The sequence below is a fragment of the Tenrec ecaudatus genome, chromosome 12 (assembly GCF_050624435.1).
Source record: "Tenrec ecaudatus isolate mTenEca1 chromosome 12, mTenEca1.hap1, whole genome shotgun sequence".
Lineage (NCBI taxonomy): Eukaryota > Metazoa > Chordata > Mammalia > Afrosoricida > Tenrecidae > Tenrec > Tenrec ecaudatus.
This window is the reverse complement of record NC_134541.1, coordinates 126,603,062-126,627,238: the sequence shown is the minus strand read 5'-3', so window position 1 is coordinate 126,627,238 and position 24,177 is coordinate 126,603,062. Positions and strand designations below refer to the sequence as shown.

The following is a 24,177-nucleotide window of genomic DNA, read 5'->3' as shown; positions in this document are numbered from 1 at the left end:
ACAGAAACAAGATAGAGCAAAACCAAGCAACAAAATAAAATAAAACAACATCAAGAAGCCAATGACATAAAACAAAATAACAAGAAATAAAAGCTTGTAGTTAGTTCAAGGACTGTTTGTTGGCCTTTGGGAGTGTTTTCCGGTCAAGTCTGATGGGCGCCAAGCCCTGGCCGCAAAGTCTGTTTTTGGAATTCTCTGGTATTCTGGGTGTTCCCCTGTTCCCCTTGCTGTTCCGTTCCTCGTCCTTAGTCTAACTTGCGCCCTAATGACTATCTGGTTTTGGTTGGTCGATGATTTACATCAGTGTTTCCCAAAGCGGGTGATAACCACCCCTGGGGTGACATTGGGAAGACCCAAGCAGGGCGTGCAAAAGCACACACCTACACTTTCTCCTGGATTCTGGGCAACAGTACACAAGTTTCTAATGGCCAGGGGGGCGCTGAGTACTTTTTTTCTGAACAAGGGACAGACATCAAAAGATGTTTGGTGACTGTGGTTCATGCCTTATTCTTAATAATATGTTCTGCTTACAAGGTCGCAGTGTGTGATTTGTCTATGTTACCATTGTGAGATGGTCAGTGGTCAGTGTGACTCAGTGGCCAGAGCCCTACTGTACAGATAGCCCTGTCTGTAATGAGGTTGGTGTCGGGCGTGGTAACGGACGGAACGTTGGACCCAGGACAGCAGAACATTGAATGCCCAGCAGCCCTTACAACTCCAACGTGCTCGTTACAGCAGCGAGGCTAACTTGCTTGTAGATCGGGCGCGTTGTGATTTCGTTCGGTGCTTTGTGTCGTAAGAAGCGTCAGTTGTTAGTCTGAGGCCCGACTTGTTCAAGCCCTCTAACTGTGATACCTGCACTGCTTGTACCCCCCCTCCCCCCAACGACACATCTAGCGAAAGAAGGCATGCCACCGAAAGCTTACGTCGGCAAACGAAGGCGAGGAAGACGCTAGACATGGACATAAAGATGAAGATCATCAAGGCCTATGACGCCGGGAAGAGAGTCGGCGAAATCGCCCGGGAGGAAGGGCTGTCGCATTCCACTGTTTCGACCATCCTCAAGGACAAGAGCCGGATTCTAGAGGCCGCGAAAGGAGCGGCGGGCATCAGGGCGACCATCTTTACCAAGAAGAGGCGGGGGCCCATCCCTGCGATGGAGAGTCTGCTGCGCGTGTGGATGGAGGAGCACATCCAGAAGGGGCTCCCGATGAGTTTGCTCATGATCCAGGCGAAGGCACGGAGCCTTTTCAAGAACCTGAAGGAGCAGCAGGGGGAAGAGTACAGCGAGTACTTCCGGGCCAGCAAGGGCTGGTTCCATCGCTTCAAACGCCGGCTGGGCTTGCACAACGTGCGCATCACCGGCGAAGCTGGCAGTGCCTGCATCGACGCCTTGGAAGCGGAGCGCGATCCCTCCAAAAACTTCACCGTGAAAGGGTTAGCCCGGGCTTTCTCGAAGCTCAACGAGGGGCTTCAGTTGCTGGAAAACATGGAGCCAAACGCGGATCACTTCGCCAACGTCGACAGGCAGATCCGGGAAGCCGTGCGCGGTTACCACGAAATCTACGAAGAGAAGAGGAAAGGGCCCGTGCAGGCCGCGCTCACTAACTTTCTGGCGGGAAACACTATCCCCTGGGGCAGGCCAGAGGATCCAGAACCTTCCACCAGCGGAGCCTTCACCACAGCTGACAAAATGCCAACCGTGGCCAGCTCCTCTCCGTCGTCGTCGGAGTAAATGTTTACGATTTGTTTCCTTTTTCACATGTGTGTACGTGCGTGTCTGTATGAAACCATGTGCACCTGTAAGTTTACATGTCGTGTTTCCAGCCCCTCTACAGAAAATGAAGACTGGATTTAGGAAGCTACTGGTAAACAAAACCATGGTGGTAACGAACGCCCCCCCACCCCACCCCCAACAACAATAAGGAGATGAGGCTTAAATGGTTCGAACAACAGCCGAATGTCAGAATTGGCAGGGGGAACCCTGTTGTAAGTTGAGGGCTGCCTGCACATTGCCTGCAAAGATGGATATGTAACTGTACTTGGGTCTGATTATAGATGCGTTGGCGTGATGTCGTGTTGAATGCAATGTAAAATTAAAGGATCGTCTTTTAAAACGTTGGTGATTTGCTCCCTTGGTGTGAAAACTCCTTAGCCAAATACCTGCGGACGACCGGGCACCTGTCTCGCCGCTCCCTTTCCCCGTGGTGATTAGCGTTGGGTTTTATTACCTTAGACTGCTCCAGATGCCGTGTGTGTGTGTGTGTGTGTGTGTGCGTGTGTGTGTGTAAATCGGCACAGACAGCCATGACCCTGCTAACTCTTGCCCAGTCAACACTTAGTACTTTCTCTCGCATTTCAGACACGAGCTTTTGAATTCCACCCGGGAAGACTTACAACTGGATAAGCCTGCTTCAGGAGGTAGGTCCCCTCCCCGTGTCGTAGGCCGTGGTCCGTCGCGTCAGAACTGTACGTCCAGCAGTCGTTTGCTATTTCCAGGGAACAGACTCTGTGCGTCCCTTTTTCCAAGCAGCCACATCTTTAACGTGCAGAGCTTGTGGACCCTGTAGGAAGGTCCACACCGTCAAACTTCTGTCCTCTTAGCACCAAGAAGAAGAAACACAGTCTAGCACCCTAAAAGGCACCTCTAGCCCTTACCTGGGTTGAGCGAGCTTACAAATCAGGTCCGTTCTGCCTTTGAGATGCAGTTTGTCTTGGCCCTCATTGATTACACGGTGTGTTAATCTGAGTCTTAGCCGGGCAGTGATGTATCAGACGTAAGCGGCACTCGGGCTGAAGAAGAGGGCCGTGTTGCTGGGGGCGCTTCTTCATGTAACCCAAAGCCCCGTGGGGGGTTGTCCGATGTGTTTAGAAGGAACTTGAGACGTGCGCACGTGTTTTTGTTTCCTGCTGCTCCCTTCCTTGACCGTGTGCGTTCGTGGGGTGGGTGCCGACTGCTTGCCCGTAGTGGAAGCATCGCCCGACACCGCCGGAACACCAAATGTACAGCCACAAATCCTTGAGAGCACTGGTCTTGAGCGGTCCGAATGGGTGCTCCCTGTATAGCGTAACGCTCCATACATGAAGGCCAGTCGTCTTCCCGGTTTTGAATTTCAGTTCCTTCTTAAGATGTTTGTTTGGTGTCAACACTACGGACTCCTGGAAGTGTAGGGTCAGGTGCCGGTGCTCCACCCCCACCAGCAGCTCCAGGAGAGAGAAACGGGGAGGCCCCTTGAGTCTGCGCTCTCGGCCCCGGCACTGGATGCTCAAGGAGCCCATTGCGAAGCCGCAGCGCTGGGGTGCTGGCTGGGGTGCCGCGTGTCTCCTCACTGTGCTGTCCCCTCAGTGAAGGAAGAGTGGTACGCCAGGATCACCAAGCTGCGGAAGATGGTCGACCAGCTCTTCTGCAAGAAGTTTGGTGAGTCTGCTTCCCCCCGGGCCCAGGGCGGTGCCCCGTCATGCTTCCCCAGTTATCCCTCTGTCTTAGGACAGCCAGCGGGTCCAACGTGACTCCCCTCAGCCGCCCCTCTCCCGGGCACGTGCATCGGTTAGGGCACGTTCAAACCCACATCTGAGTGACGGGCAGCAGTAGCTTCGTGAACCCCCAGGTCTCCTTTGGGGAGCGATTTAAGAATATATATATATATATATATATATATATATATATATATATATATATATATATACACACACACACACACAGACTAGGATGATGGCCCTTTCCGTATCCGGGGTGTAGAGTCTGCTTCTCTTTGACCCTTTTAATGTCAACGTCTTCAAGCTGCCGTGTTATCCAGGAGTGCCACGGGGTGGCTGTGGCTGGAGCGCTGGCTCCACACCTGGGTGTTGGCAAAGGCCACCGGCAGCAGCCTCCTGACCTCACAGCCAGCTTGTGTGGGCCCCACCAGCCACGTACCAGACGCAGGTCCGCTCAGTACAGCAGCGGCCGCCTGATCCTCCAAGCCTCTGCTGTTTATCCTGCTTCTTGGCCGCAGCCCACCGCGCCAGCTTCTTTCCATCCAGAAGACTGGCACTGTCGAGCGCGACTGCCTCTTGAGATAGCTGTGTCTTGGCTTCAGCGTGAGACTGCCACAGTGGGCCTCGTGCCTTCCTCGCTCACTGGCCTTTGCTCTTTGACGCCCTTCCCTGTGGCTTGGCCGGTGGTGCAGGCCTGGACACCCGGTCTCCGTCCTTGCTGGCTCTCCCCACAGGGAACCAAGCCCATGTTGCAGCGTCTCTGTATCCTGCTCCAGATCACTCGTGTATTTGGTGCATGTTCAGTCGCATCTGGAGTATTGTTACTAATCCCCACATACCTCCAACTCCTTTCTCCCAGCCTGCCCAGTGGTGCCCCGCTCTGCCAGGTGCTGGGAGTTGCCCTTTATTGTTCTCCCTCTGCACGTCCCACTGGCCGATGAGGCCGCCTGGCTGTCCTCCCAGAGCACGCACTGCCCCTCCCTCCACACTGGCCCTCCCTCCACACTGCCCCTCCTCCTTCCACACTGCTCCCCCCGCTGGGCCAGAGCCCCGAGCAGCCGCTGCACCTGCCCTTTCAGACTCATAGTGTGGGGGGTCTGTCTGTCTGTCTGCTTTTAAGTTGTCTGGGAAGCTTATTGCTTTTAAGTTGTCTGGGAAGCTTATTAGAACGAGATCCCCATTTTTCGTTGTTCTGCTTCTTATTTGAGTATTAGCTGTATGAAATACTAAACTACCTTTCAGTATATCATTTTTATACGTAAGACAGTCCTCTGGGCAGCTGACCAGTGCTTGTGGTTAAATTCTTTGAATCCCCCCGAGACTCAGTCTGCCGATTTGCTGTTGTTTGTTCAGCTGAGGCCTTGGGGAGCACTGAAGCCAAGGCTGTGCCTTACCAGAAGTTTGAGGCGCACCCCAATGACCTGTATGTGGAAGGCCTTCCAGAGAACATTCCCTTTAGAAGTCCTTCGTGGTATGGGATCCCCCGGCTGGAAAAAATCATCCAAGTGGGCAACCGAATCAAGTTTGTCATTAAAAGGTAGGATTCTAATAAATAAAAATATAATTTTTTTTTTCAAAGTAGGATCCCAGCCTGTCTTGGCCCACATCCTTTCTTCTAAAGCAACTCTTGCATGGGTGCAAACTGCCGGCTCACCAGGCAGACTGTCTGGGGCTCCACTGACTCCCCATCACCAGGTTTATCAAAAGGACAGATGCTTTCCACCGAACTTCCTGGGACACTACGGGGAGGGGGGCAGTGGTAGCCGGTGCAGCTTGGTCAGTTGGTGTCAGATGCGCTGTCCTGGTCCCCGAACCCAAGCACTCGGTGTGGGCTGAGGGTTGCTGTGGGCCTGGCACAGCCCTGAGGAGGGCTCGATGGAGGGCGGCCTCGCCCACGACCACAGCAGTAGTGGGCATGAAGGGGCCGTGACATGGAGGACAGGTCAGACCATCTTCTGACCTGAGAAGAGTGGGGAACAGACAGACGGAGGGAGTCGAATCCGCAGTCCTTGAGATTGACTGGGAGCTGTGCCTTTTCCCTGCTTGTGGGCCCTAAGTCCCAGAGACCCCCTTTCATTTTCCTAGCTGGCTCTCCGGGTAGTGCACCCGAAGCTAGAAACTCCTCAGTGGCTAAGCTGGTTTCAGGAGAATACCAACAGACTTTGACTCTTGACTTGGACAAATTGAAGCTTTTTAAATGATTTTTTTGGGGGGTGGAGGGTTTGGAGGGGATTGCATCCACTGGGGTGGAAGTAGCCCCAGTTGCAGACCTGAAAATTACGTGCTAGCATCTTGGGGTTCCCCCACCCCAAAGTAAATAACAGTCACCACAACAATTCTTTCCCTCACAAAAGAAAACAGAATAGGCCAGTGTGTGACTAGTTAGCCAAACCCAGGTCTGTGGGGACCCGGCCCGTGTTTGTTCCCAAGCAGAGTGTCACTAACCCCCGCCCCCCTCTTCCAGACCAGAGCTGCTGACCCACAGCACCACTGAGGTCACTCAGCCAAGGACGAACACGCCAGGTAAGAGGGCGAGCTCCCCCCGGGGGTTTCAGCGTTGCTCCCTCTGTTGAAGCTGCGGGACTTCCTCCTTTCCCTCCACGCCAGCGGTTCTCCGCCTTCCCCACGCCCCGACCCTTCGTACAGCTCCGCATGTGGTGGTGACCCCACAGCCAGAACATTATTTTTGTGGCTACTTCATCACCGTCATCTTGCTACTGTGATGAATCAGGCAACCCCTGGGAAAGGGTCGTTGGACCCCCAAAGGGGTCACGACCCACAGGTTGAGCACCGCTGTTCCCAGCTGGCCCTTCCCCCATTCCCAATGGGGAAGGTCAGTGCGGCCAGACAGGCTGTGTTTGAAACGGCAGCTGTTATCTAAACCGGAAGCATCTGCCCACGGAGTGAGCCACGCGTGGCATTCCGGTTTTAAGCCAAGGCCTGGTTTACCCCAATAGGTGAGCGCGAGCATCTCACCCGATCATCGGTTACGGAAGGCACTGGTGAGATCCTTTTTCCATCTTTGTTCTACAATCCGGGGGCCACCTTGAGCTTGGTGCCCACCTCCATTTAAACGCGCCACGTTTCCAGGGTTGAGGTGGCGCTAACTGCCACGGGAGACCTTGCATGTTTGACCAGAACCTTTGTTCCTGTGCTGTGGGTTCTGAAATGGACCGACATGCCCACCCGGAGCAAGTGCTGCACTCGGTGGTTGGGTGGCTTCACTCGCTTTGCCGTAGCCATCGGCGTGCCTGTGTGGTGCTTTGTTGTCTTCCTTGTCAGCCGTTTGCCGGCGGCAGAGCCAGTGAGTGATTGGCCGATCTTCTAAAAAGCCACAGGAGCCTCTGTCCCCAACAGATGGCCCTGCCCTTGACTCTGCAGGGGGCGGGGGGGGGTTGCTGGGAGCAGCCACTGAGTATTTGGATTGTTCCTGGATTCCTGTAGGTCGCTCTTGAACGAGTGAAGACCCAGGCAGACCAGGTGCAGGGGGAGGGGGGCTCCAGGTCTACCCTCCCATCCTGACCCGGCAGCCCTGGGTGGATGCAGACGGGATACGGTGCCAGGGGGAGCTCGTGCGGCAGATTATGAGGAGTGCCCACTGAGCCCAAGGCAGCCTCCAGCAAAGGGCCAGTGGTGCAGCTATGTCTTCCAGACAAAGCTCCGGACGAAATGGAGCTTTGATGTGGTCTCATCCCATGGCTCCATCGCATCAACCACAGTCAGGTGCAACGCATTTTCTTTCTGCTTGGACTCCTTGAGGTCAGCTCCCCAAGAGGAACTGCCTTGGAGGGAGAGCTGAGCTGCGGAGGAGCCTGTGCAGTGACGGCTGGCTCCACTGGGGCCTCCTCTCTCAGGGGCATGTCAGATTCCAGGTTGCGTTGGAGGAAACTGCTGCGTTCTGGGGCTGTTCTTGTAGTGACCACACCCTGCGGGAGTGAGCCAGGTGCCCTTGAAGGAGCACGCAGGCTTGAAGGGTCGGTGCGGACCATCTTCAGGAGCCGGTGCCTCCGAGCAGCTGTAAAGCCCCACTCTCACCCAGCCCCTCTCCGTGTGCAGCCTTCTAACCTTCACACATGACCTTGAGAGAGTTCAAGGTTGCTGTTCCTTCTTCCAGCAGAACAGAAGCCGTGGCTGCCAGGAGACCAAACTTTGAGATTTGGGGGAGTAGCAGGTGTCTGCTGTGGGTGTGCCTGGCCCGCAGCCTAGTAAATGGTGCACCAACCAGACCCTGCAGGGGCGAGCAGGGAGCGTGGCAAAGCCCTCTCTGCTGTGTAGATCGGAGAACTACGGGATACAGGAGCGGTGCTTCTGGTTGTCAGGCCGAGCCCCTGAATCCCAGGGGAAAGGACAGCTCAGCTCCCACTGCTCACTCAGTCTGGAGAGGCTCGTCGGGTTTTGTGTGTGCACGTTTTAAAGTTTAAAAACAAAAGATAGGATTTTCTGAAGCCAACCATCTGAACGCATTAAAGACCGATTTTTTAAAAATCATTTTATTGGGGGCTCGTACAATTCTGTCACAATCCACACATACATCCATTGTGTCAAGAACATATGTACATTTGTTGCCATCATCATTCTCCATACATTTGCCTTCTACTTGAGCCCTTAATATCTGCTGCGAAAGACCGATTTTTTTTTTTTTACCAACTTGCCCAAGTGGCTGGGTATTTTTTCGGCTGTTAGGTTTTTTTGTTGTTGTTTTTTTTTTTCATTAAACCATAAATGGGTTTACATCTTATCAACTTTTTATCATATTTATTTATAACTTTTAGTTTTTGAATATAAAACATCTCACATTATGAAACAATATTTTGCAATGTATGGGGAACATTATTTTATGAACTATCATGTAAAAATAATCAACATGATCCATATGACTTTGAAAATTTAGAAGAATTCGGGCTAAGAATCTCTTCATGTATTTTTGTGTAACGGGAGACTGACCACCTGAACGATTTAGGTGATGTTTTACCTTTCACTGAGGTTTGATCATGGTAAATGCACAACTTGCAAAACAATTCAAACAAATAGTAACTATTTGATTCAAACAAAATGCACTAAAATGCTAAATAAACAAAGAGAACATGAAGACCATCAAGTTTGATACATTCACTACTGATGTAAACACCTAAATATATAAAATATACCCAGGCAGATGGCATCTGAAGACAGCGTGTAGAAATGACGAGCTATCTCGTGATCCGTCCGTATCAGATGGCACAGGAAACGCGTAAACTTGGGATCAGTCCGCAATGTGTAAACATCTCAGAGCTTCCCCGGCAGTTCGTTGCCTCTGGCCGAACTCCCACGCCCGCCTCTGCATGTTTCCCCTCAGCCTCTTTCCTTACCCAGCACTTCCCCCGGTCCTCCGCAGCCTCCCTCCATCCTCCGCGCCCGGCACACCTGTCCAGGCAGTGGCAGTGGCACGGGGCAGACTGCTGTCTTCTGTGCGTGTCGTTTTCCGTTTGAATGGTTGCCTTGTACACGGAGCCCGGGAGCCAACCTGTGGGCGTGGGCCGAGTCATGCCCCGTCTTTCTAACGTGCGCCCCGTTTATTTCTGCAGGTAGAGCTTGCTTGGCTGACAGTGGTTGTGCTCTGTGTGTAGTTTAGGGCCCTGTCCGTTAGACACAGCATGAGATGCCTTTGTGGAAAGCAGACACCAGGGAAGGTACTCCTGTCGGCCCTGCACAGGAAGGAGGCACTGGGTGCTCTCAGCTCCCCCACGAGTCCCCCATCCCACCCTTGCTTTCCTCTAAGGAGCTTTGAAGCCAACTCTTTTTTTTTTCTTCTTTCAAGTAATTCAGAGCTGTGCACAGTTCTCGCATCTCACGGTCTCATTGATTTCTTTATTGTTAATCATTTTATTGGGCGCTCTCAGAGAGCTTAAGTGTACACTGGCTATCACCGTCAGTTTCAAAACATTTTCATTCTTCTTGAATGAATGTCAGCTTCTCTGATGTCAGCTTCCCTTTCTCCCCTCCCTCCCCGACCCTGCCCCCCAGAAGCCCTTATTATTATTATGCATCATCATTTGCCGTGTCTACACCACACAGTGTGTCCGTTCACCTGCAGTTCTGTGATTCGTTCCCCTCGAGTGGGCTCATACAGTCATCGTTGCTCTCAGCTCCCCTCCCCACCCCTCTCTTCCTATATACTCAGGGATCATTGCTCCCGTTACTCTTTCTGAAGGCTTATCTATCTTGGCTTTCATGCATCAAACGCTCTTAATTGTACAAATGGACATACGCAGGTCTAGCGAGATGAACCAGGTAAAACAAAGACTGTACTAGAAGGGGAGGAAACCTTAGAGAACGAGAGGATCGTTGTGTGTTTTCATCGGTGCTGGGCTGCGCCCTGGATGTCGTCCCTTACCATGTGGCCCTTCTGTGTGCTCTCACAGGTCGCAGGTGGGAGACCACTCCTTTTGTGCAGGGTTCGCCTGTGACTTACAGTTGACTCCTGTCCCCAGCAGTTATTCACATTAGCAACCCCGCCCCTCCCCACCCTTTTTAAAATTTCATTTCCACTAAGAACACTTCTGGAAATGCCTCCTTGTTGGTCTGAGCCCCACGCCGCCCCGGGAAGACGCCGCCGCTACCAGGCAGTGTATTCACTGTTGGTCGTCGTCTTGCTTTTGCGTTTCAGTCAAAGAAGATTGGAATGTCCGAATCACCAAGCTCCGGAAGCAAGTGGAGGAGATCTTTAATCTGAAATTCGGTGAGTTTAGACACACGGCGGTTGTGTCTTAATTTTTCAAACATAACAGAAGGGCCATGCAGTGTCCTAGACAGATTCTAGAAACAAACTCAGGCTCTCACAGCAGGTAGGTCTCAGGGGGTGGAGTCTTATTCTCGCCTTTGCCACTGAAACTCCAGCTACCCAAGGTTCAAATCCATGGGATGCAGTGTCTGTGGGCTGCGGGGTCTCAGAGCCCCAGTGGGAGAGTGGGGCGGCGCATGGAGTTTGGCCACCCCAGCGTGGCGAGGAAGTTCCACGGTTTGTTTGGATTTAAGGCGTGTTGACAGCCGTTTCCTGGAGCGCTGTCTTGATGATTCTGAGGAGGCTCGGCAAGAAAGACTGTCAGTTAACTGGGTCCGTCTGTCATGGAAGAGGGAGTAAGGGCGGGGAGTGACACCGATCTTCCCGGGGCTGTCCCTCCCTTTGTGCCGTGGGTGTGTGGCGTGGCCCAGATTCGGAAATCGGCCCACTGACCGGCCTCTGCTCTCGCCCTTGATGATTGGGCTTGGTTATTCACACCTGGCGGGGCACAGGCACACCCGACCGTGCCCTCGGGAAATGGGTCTAGTTCATTCCCACCCGGAGCACAGAGGCCGTCTGGACCAGTCACACAGCCAGCTCTCAGATGTAGCACACACTTGTTCTTCCCTGGTAGCCTGTTCTTCAGTTGTGCACGGTGTTATGAAAGCCGCATGGGCCCACTGGTCGGGAGCAAGGGCCTCTCTGAGCCGGGCACAGGGAGGCCAGGGTGTCTGTGCCCAGCCGACCCCACACACTCCCTCCTCTTCCTCTTCCAGCTCAAGCTCTCGGCCTGGCCGAGGCCGTGAAAGTCCCCTACCCTGTGTTTGAGTCCAATCCCGAGTTCCTCTACGTGGAAGGTTTGCCGGAAGGAATTCCCTTTCGAAGCCCGACCTGGTTTGGAATTCCACGACTCGAAAGGATTGTCCGGGGCAGTAACAAAATCAAATTTGTTGTTAAAAAGTAAGTTCTGTTTGCCCATGTAGTCGTTTCTAAAAATTCGAGAAGTACAATCATGGTTCTGTTCAATATCTCTGGCCCCTAGCTATGGCGGTGTTTCCCCCAGTGGGCGATTCTGTCCACTGGAGGGTGGTGGAACGGTCCAGGGGCTTGGGGACTGCAGTGCACATGTGGTAGGCGAGCGGGCTGGGAGCTGAGTAAATTTTTGTTCTTGGAGAGGGACAGTAGTCCAAGTCGGTTTGGGGACATCAGAGTGAGAGGCTCCCAGGATGGCGCGGGCTCCTTGGTGGAAAAAGCCCCTGGGCCTGCGCCTGGTTCCCTTCACCACGTGGGTGGCTCGGTTGCTTCCGTCAGCCTTGAAGGGACGCCCTGGAGACACCCATCTCCATCTGCAACCCGGTTCCCAGCTCCTGCCGTGGAGCGACAGCCTGAGTTTGGTGCGTCTAGTGGCCCCGAGAGCCAACGTCATCTTGAGCTAGCTTTCTCTTCCCGAAAGAGGCCTTTACGCCTGCTAACGTCACGTGGCCGACCTGTGTGGGGCCCGCCAGGCTGAGCGTGGAAAGGCCCGGGTGGACAGCTGTGGCTGTGGTGGCTGAGCAGTCGTTTCCCAGGCTGCTCTAACCACTCCTGGTTTTCTCTCCAGACCTGAACTGGTGATCTCCTACTTGCCTCCCGGAATGGCTAGTAAAATCAACACTAAAGGTAAGAGACCGTGTAGACACTTCCCACCCCCCCACCCCCCGTATTAGCGCCATCGTGGTCCCAAAGACTGCCCTTCCTGGGACCGAGCCCGTAGCTTGTGCTTACAGACAACCTTGACCCCTTGTGGGACTCCTGCCTGTTCACGTGGCAGCATTGTGGCGGGCCGCGCGTTTGTTTTCTTAGCTTTTCATTGAACGGCGCTCTGTCTTTTGCTTCTTTTTTTTTTTTTTAAAGGGTAGTTTTATTATTCGCTGTAAAGTTCATGTTTGCAATCCGCCTTCATTCATGTTTCCACAGCTTTTGGGGCCTCAGGTGGAGGATTGCACTACCAGTTTAATTCTTCAGGTTTCTTTGAAAAGAGCCAAACTGTATGGATTTTAATAGTCTGCTTTTATAAGGCACCCTCCTCGTCCCCTCCCACAGTAGGCCAAGGTCACCTTGTGCTTGCCTTCGCAGCCCTGCAGTCCCCCAAGAGACCGCGGAGCCCCGGGAGCAACTCCAAGGTGCCAGAGATCGAGGTCACTGTGGAAGGTGAGGCCACCTGTAGCAGGTTTCCGCTGGCCACACCTCCACCCGAGTCTCACTCGTCACCACTCATCCGTGTGAACAAAGGTGCAGGTGTGCTGGTACACCCCTGGCTGCGCCCGTAGTGACCTGTGGTCACGGCCAGCTCGCCGAGCGTGTCTGTGGTTGGACGAGAGGCACCTCTGAAGGTGCTTTTCCTCCTGGCTGGAGAAGAGTGCTCTGTCCATCTCCCTTTCCTTTCCCTTGTCCTTTCCCGACTGGTTAGACCGCACTGCCACAGCCACCAGCTCACGGCACCCTGTGCGCCCTCCCTGGGCCGTGGGGCCTCCTGCTGGGGCTCATCGCGGGCTCTGGCTTTCACTGGACACCATTAGAACAGCGCCTGGTCCGCTTTGGGGCCCCGGAGTGTTTCCTCCCTTCTCTGTCTTGACAGTCAGGATGATTTCCCATGGGCCCATCTCAGTGCCCCAGGCCTTTGGTGCCCGGGCAAGAGTTCCTAGGACTGGTTAGCTCATTGGTCCCCGTTTACTCGTTTGATAGTCCCACACCCCTCCCTCCATAGATAAAGTGCCTCTGCGTCATTGCTGACTCTGGTTTCCGAGGCAGGAGCGTTCCGAGAGGAGGACGCCTCCTCTGCTGTTTTCAGACACCTGGGAGCACAGAGCGGTGGGCGGGGGGAGTGGGGAACACCGTGGGCTGCTAACCGCAAGGTCAGTGGTTCAAACCACCAGGTGCCCCGTGGGAGCAAGACGGGGTTCTCCACTCCTGTTAAGGGTTACATTCTTGGAAACCCACAGAGGCCGCTTTGACTGCGTCTCAACTGCTGCTGTGGGTCGGCATCAGCTCGGAGCAGTGGGTTCTGAGGGTGTCGTGAAGCCCTGTACTTCACACATAGCAACCCCATACAGAGTTTTTCTGAGGCTGCAAATCTGTTATCCACCGGCTTAAATGTATTCAAAAGAGCTGTGGAATTAGCACCCCAAGCCGTCTCAGCACGTTGGCCTTCTTCCTTCTTGTGCCCGTCGTTATTATAGCTCCCCATCACTCCCAAACCTGCCCTGCCTTACCTCAGGAAGCGACGGGTCTAGTGACTGCCTCCACTAGGCTAACCTACCCTGGATGTCTTGTGAAGAAAGTCACACACAAAACACCAATAACAACAAAACACAAAACACCAACAACAACAAAACACAAAACACCAACAACAACAACAAAACAGAGGAAACCTCAACCCAATAGAAAACCAAATAACCGGAACAACTTTAAAACGTGTCAGAGGGGAAACGCATGGTAGTGTGTTCAGTCTGAACCCAGCCCAGCGACTGGAAATCGTCCTGAGAGCACATCGCCTCGGGTGACGGCAGGTTCACACTGCCTCCCGTGTGCAGCCCAGCGCCCAGCGCGACCCAGCCCCCCTGGAGTGCGTGCCAGAGAGCTGCATCGGGTGCCGTGCAGCCGGTGTCAGAAGCTTTGGTGATGGCATGCACCGGGCTCCCCGTGTGGCTCTTCTTGGCAGACACTCTGCTGATCCAGACACGGACTTCTTCACTGCCCTGGCCAAGCGCTGCCAGGGGGTTTGTTCAGGCGATGGAAATAATTCAAGTCTAGAATATGGAATCTTAACGGAGTCTAGGGACCAACAGGTAGGTTTCTGGTTCCTCTCGCAGGCCCATCAGGCCCTGCAGCCCGAGCCAGCCTGTGTGTGGCCATTGGCTGACAGATCTCTGGGATGTTCTTTCATACAGATCCGTCCCAAAGACTTTGTAACGGTTGGGGGTGCATTTTACCACCCTCCTCCACCACTCATGACCCCACTGTTCTCAGTCTCCCTGTCTCTCCGGCAGAAGTGAGGACAGTGCATGGGAGGATCCTCGGGACAGATTTGGAATCAGGAAAGGTGTGCACTGGGCTGGAACCTCTCACCGTGCTTACTCAGTCTGTGTGCTGAGCAAATCATCAGAGAAGCTGAGTTCTCTGAAGAGGACTGAGGCACCAGGATTGGAGAGGGGCTTCTAACAACCTGCGAGGTGTACATGACACAGCCATGCTGGCTCAAAGTAAGTGGGGCTTTGAAGCACTTGCTGACGAAGACCAAGAACTGCAGCCTTCAGCATGAATTAGAACCTAATGTAAAGATGACCAAAATCCTCCCGACTAGACCAGTCGCTACCATCATGATAAATGGGGGTGGGGGTGGAATTGAAGTTGTCCAGGATTTCATCTTGCTAGGATCCACAATCAGTGCCCATGGAAGCAGCGATGGAGACAGAAGGATGTGCTGCACTGGGCGAACCGACTGCACCAGACCTGAAGGGGTGCCGAGCTAAAGTGCCCCTCTGGAGGGTGCAGGCGCTCGCTGCCCACACCGTGGTGCTTTCTGTCACCTCACATACATTGAAAGCTGTACACGGAATCCAGGAAACCTAGGAAGAATGGATGTGCTTGAATGGTGGTGCTGGGGGTCCAGTATCGGGGGTGCACGGATTGCGAAAAGAACAGACAGATCTGTATTGAAAGAAATGCGGCCAGAGTGCTCCCGAGAGGCACGGTTGGTGAGACACAGTGGTACCAGGAGTGGGTACCAGAGAACAAATCACAAAGGTGGAGAGTGAATCTCACCTTCCTGCTTTGGACATGTTGTCAGGAGACACCAGTCCCTGGAGAAGGACAGCATGCTTTTTCATGGTCAAGTAGCCATGAACAAGAGGAAGGTCCTGGACAAGATGGATCGACACGGTGCCTGCCACCACGGGCCCACACCCAGGAACCGTTGTGGGGTGGGCGGTGCAGGTCCCGGCAGTGTTTTGTTCGGTTGAGCACGGGACCGCTGTGAGTGTGGTCGGAGCCGACTCCGCAGCACCTGACAGCAACATCCTCAGGACATTGGCGGTTGCCCCCTCAGCTTGGCTTTCTAAATTTTTTTTAACTAATCTTCAGCTTGCAGTGGATGAAAGTGGGAAACTTAGTGTTTCGGCATCAAGACCTGGAAGAAGGCAGAAGAACTCAAAGAAGATCCGGTCAGCTGGTGAGGGAGTCCCAAGGAGAGCTCAGTGGGTGGGGACTTCCCACTCCAGGTGGCACTGCCCAGGTGACCACAGGCCCCAGGAGCCGCTCAGACCTCTGCTTAGCCGGCAAGCTGTTTCTCTGGGAGGGTGTCAGAGTGTTGGGCAGGCAGCCCCCAGCCTTCCCATCCTCCCTGTGGCCTCCTTGTGACCCCGACTTCAGTCGTCGGCCCACCCATCCCGGGGAGCCTGCCTCGGCGCCCCTCAGCCGATGCTTGCTTTGTCCCTCTCCTTCAGGCCCGAATAGCAACAGTCCTCAGACCTCGGCTGTTCGAGCCCCGACGCAGACAAACGGCTCCAACGTTCCCTTCAAGCCCCGCGGAAGAGAGTTTTCCTTTGGTAACTACCTGTCTTTGCTCCTGTTCCTTTAACTCAGAGGGTTTTGGCAAGAAGCCTTCCTTTTGCCCCGGGAAATTTTTTTTTTAATGTCGGAAGATTGTGTAAGTCGGCACAGACGGCAGAGCCAAAACAGCCTGGCTTTAAATCCCATGCCACTACCTATCCAGCTTGGTGACCCCGGCCCAATACTAACTCTCCGTTTCTCGTGTGTGTGTGTGTGGGGGGGGGGGGTTGTGCTCCTTTTTCTCTTCTTTTGAAAGTTCATTTTATCGTTTCTCTGGCGTGTGGCAAACGTGTCATGATTTACGCAGGTGGGTGTAGTTGTTACACCTGACACTGGTCCGAGCTCTCGCCTGTTTCAGTCGTTGCTGCTTAAGACAGCGCTGCGTCCGGGCTGGAAGGTGCCTGCCGGCTGTGTCCCGGCCAGCGCTACAGCGCCCGTTCTCTCCCCTTGCAGAGGCCTGGAACGCCAAAATCACCGACCTGAAGCAGAAGGTGGAGAATCTTTTCAATGAGAAATGCGGTGAGTTCACGCCGACCGAGGCCTAAATGACTCTGAGCGCGCCGCCGTCCACCGGGAGGAAGCGGGACGGTGTGAGGTCTCGGTCAGGATCGCAGGACTAGAAGGGTTTCGCGGCCCTGGCTCTCAGGGCTTCCCCCTTGAAGAAACTTGTATTTGGAGTCACCTGGGGCTTGACTCTCGATCTCTGAAATTACCGTGACGTTGCTGCCCAAAGCAGCCCCATCTAAGACGCGGTGCCGGAGGCCCTCCCTGAGCTGGACGTGTAGAAAAAGCCATGTTTCCTCCTGTGTTTTGCAGGTGAAGCACTTGGCCTTAAACAGGCGGTGAAAGTGCCGTTCGCTCTATTTGAGTCTTTCCCTGAAGACTTTTACGTGGAAGGCCTGCCGGAGGGTGTGCCCTTCCGACGACCGTCGACTTTTGGCATTCCAAGGCTGGAGAAGATCCTTCGAAACAAAGCCAAGATTAAGTTCATCATCAAGAAGTAAGGGAGTGTGGTGACCCCGAGGTGAAAGAAGGGAAGCAAGGCCCAGGCCAGCCAGGAGGGGCTTCGCTTGAGGGGGCTCTGTCTCCCCGCCCCTCAGTGTCTTTCCACCACTCAGCCTGCTCAGCTACGGCAAGACACTGTCAGTTCTCTGCCCCGCATCTCCTTGGCGGCCCATGAGCCAAACCAACAGTTCACATGCTCGCACGGTTGGGAAGGAAACATCTATTCTGTGCATCGCTGCGCAGAAGCCTCCAGAAAGGAGCTTGAGGTTGCGTTAGCCTCCTGGGAGGTGGTCAGACCCCCTTGGCGGGGCTGGCTGACCCCTTTGCGTGAGAGCCCTCCTTCCTCAGAGACAGGCTTTTGCCCTCCCATGCCATAGCCAGCCACGACCCACACTCCATCCCAGTCTGCACCCGACTGATTTTCTGTTTAGAGCAGGAGAAGCTGGTGCCTTTGGCCTTGGCATTGGGGTGGGGGGAGGCGCTTGGCTAAAAGAGAGGGATAGGGATGGACGCGGAAGCTGGAATTGTAATCTGGGTTTGGGTGTTGCGTTTCGCTCTTGCTTCCCCAAGTTGCTTGCTCTTTCCGTTCTTCCACGACTGTGAGTTGAATCTATACCTACAGAAAGTGATTTGTTTCTCAATCATGCTGGATTTTGGAAATGTGCTTTTTCCTTTTTAAAGTAAGTTTGGCTGTAGCACACGTGGGTATTTTTCTCTCATCTGCAGACCAGAGATGTTTGAGACCGCCATCAAGGAGAGTACTGCCTCCTCTAAGAGCCCCCCACGTGAGTGTCCCCGTGCAGCGCTCGGGAGGGGGGGGCACCAGGTCTCTCGCGCCACGAGAGAGCACTCCCTCCTCCAACAGGGCTTTTTTAAAGAAAGAGTTCATCGAAACTGAGCCCACACAGCAAATCCCACGGGTGTGCGTGTAACACTGGCTCACGCCATGCCCCGAGATGCGGGCCCCGGTGACAGGCGCTCGTCCCAGTCGAGTGTGTGTGTAGTCACTCCCTGCGCTGGCTTGGCTTGGCTTGTGTGATTGTGGTGACGAGGCACAACCAAACACAGCAGGCTTCTCTTCCCTGCTTTTTGAGACCCTGGTTTCTCCTGATTGATCCTAATCTCCGTGTTTCTGCTATCTCAAGGGAAAATAAACTCATCGCCCAATGTTAACACGACTGCCTCCGGCGTGGAGGATCTGAACATCATCCAGGTGACAATTCCAGGTACGCTGCCTCTGCCCCCAGCACCGCTCTCTCATCTTTGCGCCCACTACTTCCCACGTCCCACACATCCACACTCCTGCCTGACCTGTGCAGAGGGGGTGCCCAGGCTCTGCCTGCTGACGGAGTCCACGGGAAGGACTCCATGGCGAGAATAAGGGGCGGCACTTTGAGTTTCCAGCTTCACCTAGATCAGCCCAGAAACGTCTTCTGCACTGCACTGTGCGGCTCCCAGGCCGACACAGCCTGCCGCTCAGGCTCACGGGGAGCAGCGGGCGTTACGTGCTCACCGAGCGCGCCCTGTCCCCCCCACCCCCCGCCCCCCCAAGATGACGATAACGAGAGACTGTCCAAGGTGGAAAAGGCTCGGCAGCTCCGGGAACAAGTCAACGACCTCTTCAGTCGGAAATTTGGTGAGTTCGGCTTTTGCAAGGTGCCCTTTGAAGCCCATTAGGCGATTTTTGTCTCTGTGAGGTCTTGTTATAGATGACGCCTAAGTATTTCCACTCTCTGGATGGAAAAAGACGTCTTAATGTGAAACTGTGGCTGGGGGCGGGGGTGAGGCGGGAGGAGCAGGGCTAACTTTCTACCTCTCCCCCCACGTGAAGGTGCCCAGTGTTCCATTACTGTTGGTCAGTGTCCCCTCAGGACAGTTCAGGTTCCTGTTTATGTGAGGCCCTTGACCATGTGGGCGGTCAGATGAGAAGGAGTGCTTCCTCTGAGACACCCCCTCCTGCGGCCATTCATCTGCCGCTGTCGTCTGTCTGTCTGTCTGTCTCGCCCCAGGCGAAGCCATAGGCATGGGATTCCCGGTGAAGGTTCCCTACAGGAAGATCACCATCAACCCCGGCTGCGTGGTGGTGGACGGCATGCCCCCCGGGGTGTCCTTCAAAGCCCCCAGCTACCTGGAAATCAGCTCCATGAGGAGGATCTTAGATTCGGCTGAGTTTATCAAGTTCACAGTCATTCGGTGAGTGAGAGCTTCCACGTTGGTGGTGAGTGAAAGGGGGGGCCCTCACCCCAGTCACTAGACAATGAGGGTAGTTATTCAGCGTCACCCCCACCTGCCCCCCTGGTTTTGAAGGCAGGGATTGTGAACCGGCCTGGCCCTACCGCCGCCTGTTGTCATAGTGCTGTGGGGACGCAGTCACGCTCGCTCGCTGTGGTCTGTTGTGACAGGGACAGAGGGGCCTGCACCCTAACGTGTTTGCATTGGCCCTTTGTAGGCCTCTGAGCGTGGGCTTGAGGTCAGGCAGGTGGATTCCAAATGGGCCGTTTGCTAGCCACGGCTCTGTGACACGGGTACGATAGCCGCCCCTGCTGAGCAGCCCTCCAGTGGCAGTTCCCTCTGAGGGGGGCTTCCCGAAGTTCATGGGGATTTTCCACATCTCATAGCCATCCAGCGCTCTTCTTTCCATCCACTTAACACAGATCCCTGAGCCTGGGCGGTGTAGTTGGGTTGCCATCCTCATGGTCGGCAGTTCAAAACCACCAGCAGCTCCGAGGGAGAAAGACTGGGCTTTGTACTCCCGTAAATAAACACTTGTAGTCTCAGAAACTCACGGGGTCGCTGTGGGTCAGCATTGCCTCCGTGGCAGTGAGTTGGGGTTTGGTTCTAACACAAATCCCCAGTGGTCATCACTCTTCTTGGCTTCCACCCCCCACCCCGCACCCCCAGAAAGCTTCCTGCTATTCAGTCCACTCAGCTTGCTCACTGCCTCTCGGGGGAACATCCTCCCCTCCCCTCGAAACCCCGTCTTGTATCACTGACCCTGCCACCCTTCCCAGAGTCCCTCCTGCACGGGCACGTTTCCCCTACCTCGGGAAAGTAGCCCTCTCTAGCAGTGTCTCCACGGTCCTTAGCACGTGTTTGTCCTTCATAAGATGAGAAGAGCGTCGCCGTAAACCTCACCAATGTGTCTCTCTTTTCAGGCCGTTTCCAGGACTGGTGATCAATAACCGTGAGTATGTGAGGAGACATGCTTGTCCTTTGTCTGTGTGTCTGCTTGCTTGGTGCGGGTCCCAGGATACGCAGCAGGTTACTTACTGGACCAAAGCAGTGGCTGCGTGGTCACTGTGGTGGCAACAGCACCAGGCACTTCCCGGAAGTGACCTCAGGCAAGCTCCTTCACGTCAGCACCTCTGTTGACTGCACTGTACATGGTGACGGCCGCAGCTCCTGCTGCTGCTCCACCCGCCTGACTGGACAGTGATGCCTGCCGTCCCGCGAGCCCACTGACTGCCCTCTGCCTGCCGTGCCCACTGACTGCCCTCTGCCTGCCGTACTGTGCCCACTGACTGCCCTCTGCCTGCTGTGCCCACTGACTGTCCTCTGCCTGCTGTGCCCCGACCCCGTGCCCCGACCTCACTGACTGCCCTCTGTAGGTGGCACGGCTGTTGCCACTGTGCCCACTTTTCTTCATCCTGCGTGACTGCCAAGCTGTCGTGGAGGGGGCTGGCGTTTGCCCGCAGTATCCGGCACCCCCCAGGATCGTGAGGGGTGCTGAGGGCCTCTGTGTCACTGCCCTGTCTCCCCAAGGACCCCCATTCTGTTAGCGAGTATATGAGCAGGCTCGATCACGGTCGTCTGATAAAGCAGTGTTTCCCAAAGCCGGCCCTGCACCCGCTGGGGGGCAGCGGAAGGTCCCGGCGCTGCCTGCACTACGGACCTGCAGTGCACAGTTCACCGCCAGAGGGCGGGGCAACTTTTTTTCCCTTTTCTTAGAAAGGAGCCGTTGGCCAGATAAGTTTGAGAACCTGTGTTTTGGGTCACCCTTCTCTGTACCCGTAGCATCTCCATCCATTTCTGTTTTGTCTTTTTCCTCCACGGCTTCATTCTCATCTTTGGAATTCCTCTCAGTCCCGGAGCTCGTGTCCCGCTCATTGCTCTGTGCCCCAGCCAGCAGCCACCGAGCCGGACACACTTGTCAGCCCCTTGCTGTGGAGTGTCTCGGGTGTGGTTCTGCCTCCCTGCCTCAGAGTTTTGAGGTCCACTTCACCACACAGTACTGTCACTGCAGGGTCCCCCCTAGCTCAGCCTGAAGGGACCGGCTAGCTGCACCAAGCCAGCCTCATTCCCCTGGCACTTGGTTTAAGCACGCTGGGGTCGTACAGGTAGTGAAAGGAGCCCCATGCTGATTTTTAAATTCATTTTTATTTTTCGGTTTAAAAACTGTATCTCAGTTCATGTCTTCCATGTAAGGAAAGTTTTCATCCCCAAAAGATGCTCTATTACAGGCTGCCTGCCTCCGAGGGTCAGTCTTGGGAAGGCAACCGGGGGGGGGCGGGGGGGGGCGTGTATCTGTGGTCGTGCTGACCGGATCATCAGGAAGGAGGCCATGCTCAGTCCGGCTGGGCCGCGAGATTGGGGAGTTTGTATCAAGTGTGCTTCTCGGGGGGTGGGGGGGGGTCGGGATAACACCACGTTACTGAGTGGTCTTCATTTCCACTGGCCCGCTTTCTTTGCAGAGCTGGTTGATCAGAATGAGTCAGAAGGCCCCGTGATCCAAGGTAAATGGAGCGAATGGGGCGGTGGCAGAAACAGCTCTGTGGCCACGGGTCCGTTTGTGTCCTCATGAGTTCATGTGTGGGCAGCGCTCAGGAGGGTCAGGGACGGTGGTGCCCACATGCTCAGCCTTTGCTTCTGGAAGCCTGGCTGACCTCAGCCCTGGGTCCTGCCTGGGAAACTCAGGGTGCAGACCACACCCCCTTTGAGTCCACAGTCGGGAGTCTGGTGTGATAGCAAGCACCCGGGGCTGATTCGGGAGAATGAGGAGGATGGGTCGGCATCCCGGCGGGGTCCTTAGGCCACTGTGCACCCAAGTGACCTAGTCCGATCGTGCACGGGCTTCGCAGCAGATGCTGACGTTTCCACAGCTGGCCCGCTGAGCCCCCAGCTCTGACTCCTCCTCTCAGCCAGGCAAAGTGGTGAGGGACGTTGTTAAAGGGGACCCCACAGGGGAGCAAGCCGCAGGCAACAAGGAGGGCACCTCCTGCTTCCTGGCAGAGCTGGGCTACTGTGGGACCCAACTCCACAAAGTGCACTGGTCGGTCGGCATCCTGGCGCTATCTAATCCCAAGGAGCTGCCGGGCTATTAGCTCGCCCTCCTCTGGGACTCCGTCTCTGCCATCGGGAGAAGGGTCTGCTCTCGTCCCCCCTGCGCCTCTCGAACACCTGTAACTCCCCGTGTGTTTCTCTGCAGAATCAGCTGAGCCCAGCCAGATGGAGGTCCCCACAGAAGGTAAGGGAAGACTGCTGTCTGTCTGAGTCTGGGCCTCTGTAGAGCTTTCACCAGCACAAGGGGCGATAGTCTTCTCCCTGGTCAACCTGGAGCTGGGTGGTTCTCTTGTGCCTGCGGGAAGGGGGACCCTGTGGTTGACACCACAGGGCTTGGGAGAGTTCATGGGAAAGCACAGATTTTCTGCTGCCCCTGCTGGGGACACTGTGTTCAGCCTTGACCACCCAGGCGCTTTGACACCTGTGTCCTCCGTGACTGGTGGTCACACTGCAGAACAGCTTAGTGTGCTTGAAGTGCAGACAGACAGGTCCTCTGACAAGGCAGGTGCTGGAGAAATAGTCTCCTCTCCCAGAAGCGCTGTCCTCAGCCTTCTGCTCAGTGGGACGGGTGTCGAGCTCCTGCCGCGAAAGGAGTCACGGCCGGGCAGGGGCTGGGTGCCCCTGACGTCATTAATCTGCCCCTTCTGCCCTCCCTGTAGAAATAAAGGACACGGATGGGAGCTCTCAGATCAAGCAGGAGCCAGACCCGACGTGGTAGACCCTACCTCCTAGGGTAATCCACATCTGCCCCCACCCCACCCCTCCCTCAGGGCCCAGAGTGGGCCTCCCCAGCCCGTAGGGCGTGGGCCCCGGGATGAGTGCTCACCCTCGGGGGGAGTGGGTCTCCTTCCTGTCCGGGTAAACCTTCTCCTCGGCGGCCTTGGGGCCCGGCCCCAGGTCTGCTCATCAGAGGGTCGCTCTAGGCTGGGGCCGGGCAGACCTTGGTCCCGTGCATGCTCACCGTCTCCCAGGCGCTCTGTGGTGGACAAATTACCCCCTGCACCACCACCCCCCTACCCCGCGGGAACACAAGCTCGGCTCGGGGTGGGCAGGTGGGGGGAGGGTAGAGTCTGCCAAGGTGGACGTCCGCAGTGGACTTGGCGGAGTGCCAGTGAAGCCAGCCGAGCGGAGGGTCCCCGCCCTGGGCCGAGCGCTCATCTGGGCCCCTTCTGTTGCCCTCTCTCCCGCTGCAGCTCCCGCTGGCCCAGGAGGAGCAACTTCCGGAGCTGTTAGCACCCGCAGCTGTGTAATATACTTGTATAACAGAAATACCTTCTATACGAACCTTTTTTTCTACTTTTAGATAGAAATGTCTACTTTTTCAGCAGTTCTGTGAATTGATTAAAGAGCCGCGTGACTGGATCTGGCTGGCTGGGTCACTGGGAGTGTGTCACACGTAGGGCTGACAGCCACAGGGGACGGGGCAGGGACAGGGTGCCTCGAAATTGCTTTCTTTTTAAAAAAAACAAAAACGGATTGGCCAGGGCAGCGGCCCCGTGCGGTGCAAATCCTCCCCTCGCGGGACAGCCTCGCCTCCCTCCGGAACATGGCCCGCCGGCCGGCCGGAACAAGCCACCTGTTAGGGTTCAGCGCTTTAGTTTGGGGTTGGTTTTGTTTTTCTGTCTGGGACGGGGGAAATCATTTAAATGATCCTTTGTTCACGGCTCTCCTTACTGACCGAGTGAACAATTAGTATCTGTATATTTGACTAACCCTTTTCCTCAGCTATCTATCATGGTTCATGTTTGTTTGTTTTTATCACCATGAAAGGAAAGCCGACCACCGCCACCGGACAGCCACCTGGATCCCCAGGCGGCAGGCAGGCAGGCGGAGGGCAGTCCGTGGTGGGCGGTCAGGGCGGACGCGCCAGGTGCAGTCTGTGTGTCCTGCCCGGCGGCGTGGCGGTCCCGGAGAGGCCGGCGCTGCTGCGCGCGTGTCCGGGGGGCATGGGGGGCGCGGGCGCGAGTGGGGTCGGACGGACGGACAGCCGTCGGAGGAGCGCGCCCAGCTCTGCACAAGCTCGAGTCTGTGACGGCGGCGCGGCTTTGTTAGCTTTGTCACCATAT

General features: G+C 55.3%; 1 protein-coding gene across 12 annotated transcripts in view; it reads left to right on the top strand.

The window, feature by feature from the left end:
- GTF2I (general transcription factor IIi) overlaps positions 1-23,478 on the top strand; it is a 109,295-nt gene extending 85,817 nt beyond the window's left edge. For 7 of the 12 annotated variants that reach the window (XM_075564836.1, XM_075564837.1, XM_075564844.1 and 4 more), the window contains 21 exons: positions 2,363-2,421; positions 3,347-3,418; positions 4,831-5,014; positions 5,942-6,000; positions 6,435-6,479; positions 10,124-10,195; positions 11,014-11,197; positions 11,838-11,896; positions 12,353-12,427; positions 15,721-15,822; positions 16,280-16,345; positions 16,643-16,826; positions 17,558-17,616; positions 17,977-18,057; positions 18,384-18,467; positions 18,841-19,024; positions 19,987-20,015; positions 21,523-21,564; positions 22,257-22,295; positions 22,771-22,844; positions 23,305-23,478. In XM_075564836.1, coding sequence (XP_075420951.1) covers positions 2,363-2,421; positions 3,347-3,418; positions 4,831-5,014; positions 5,942-6,000; positions 6,435-6,479; positions 10,124-10,195; positions 11,014-11,197; positions 11,838-11,896; positions 12,353-12,427; positions 15,721-15,822; positions 16,280-16,345; positions 16,643-16,826; positions 17,558-17,616; positions 17,977-18,057; positions 18,384-18,467; positions 18,841-19,024; positions 19,987-20,015; positions 21,523-21,564; positions 22,257-22,295; positions 22,771-22,829 — 1,738 coding nt within the window. In that variant the 3' untranslated portion in view covers positions 22,830-22,844; positions 23,305-23,478. The remainder of the gene's footprint in view (positions 1-2,362; positions 2,422-3,346; positions 3,419-4,830; positions 5,015-5,941; positions 6,001-6,434; positions 6,480-10,123; positions 10,196-11,013; positions 11,198-11,837; positions 11,897-12,352; positions 12,428-15,720; positions 15,823-16,279; positions 16,346-16,642; positions 16,827-17,557; positions 17,617-17,976; positions 18,058-18,383; positions 18,468-18,840; positions 19,025-19,986; positions 20,016-21,522; positions 21,565-22,256; positions 22,296-22,770; positions 22,845-23,304) is intronic. The other 5 variants (XM_075564846.1, XM_075564842.1, XM_075564843.1 and 2 more) reach the window with 1 other exon arrangement.
- Positions 23,479-24,177: the final 699 nt, after the last annotated feature.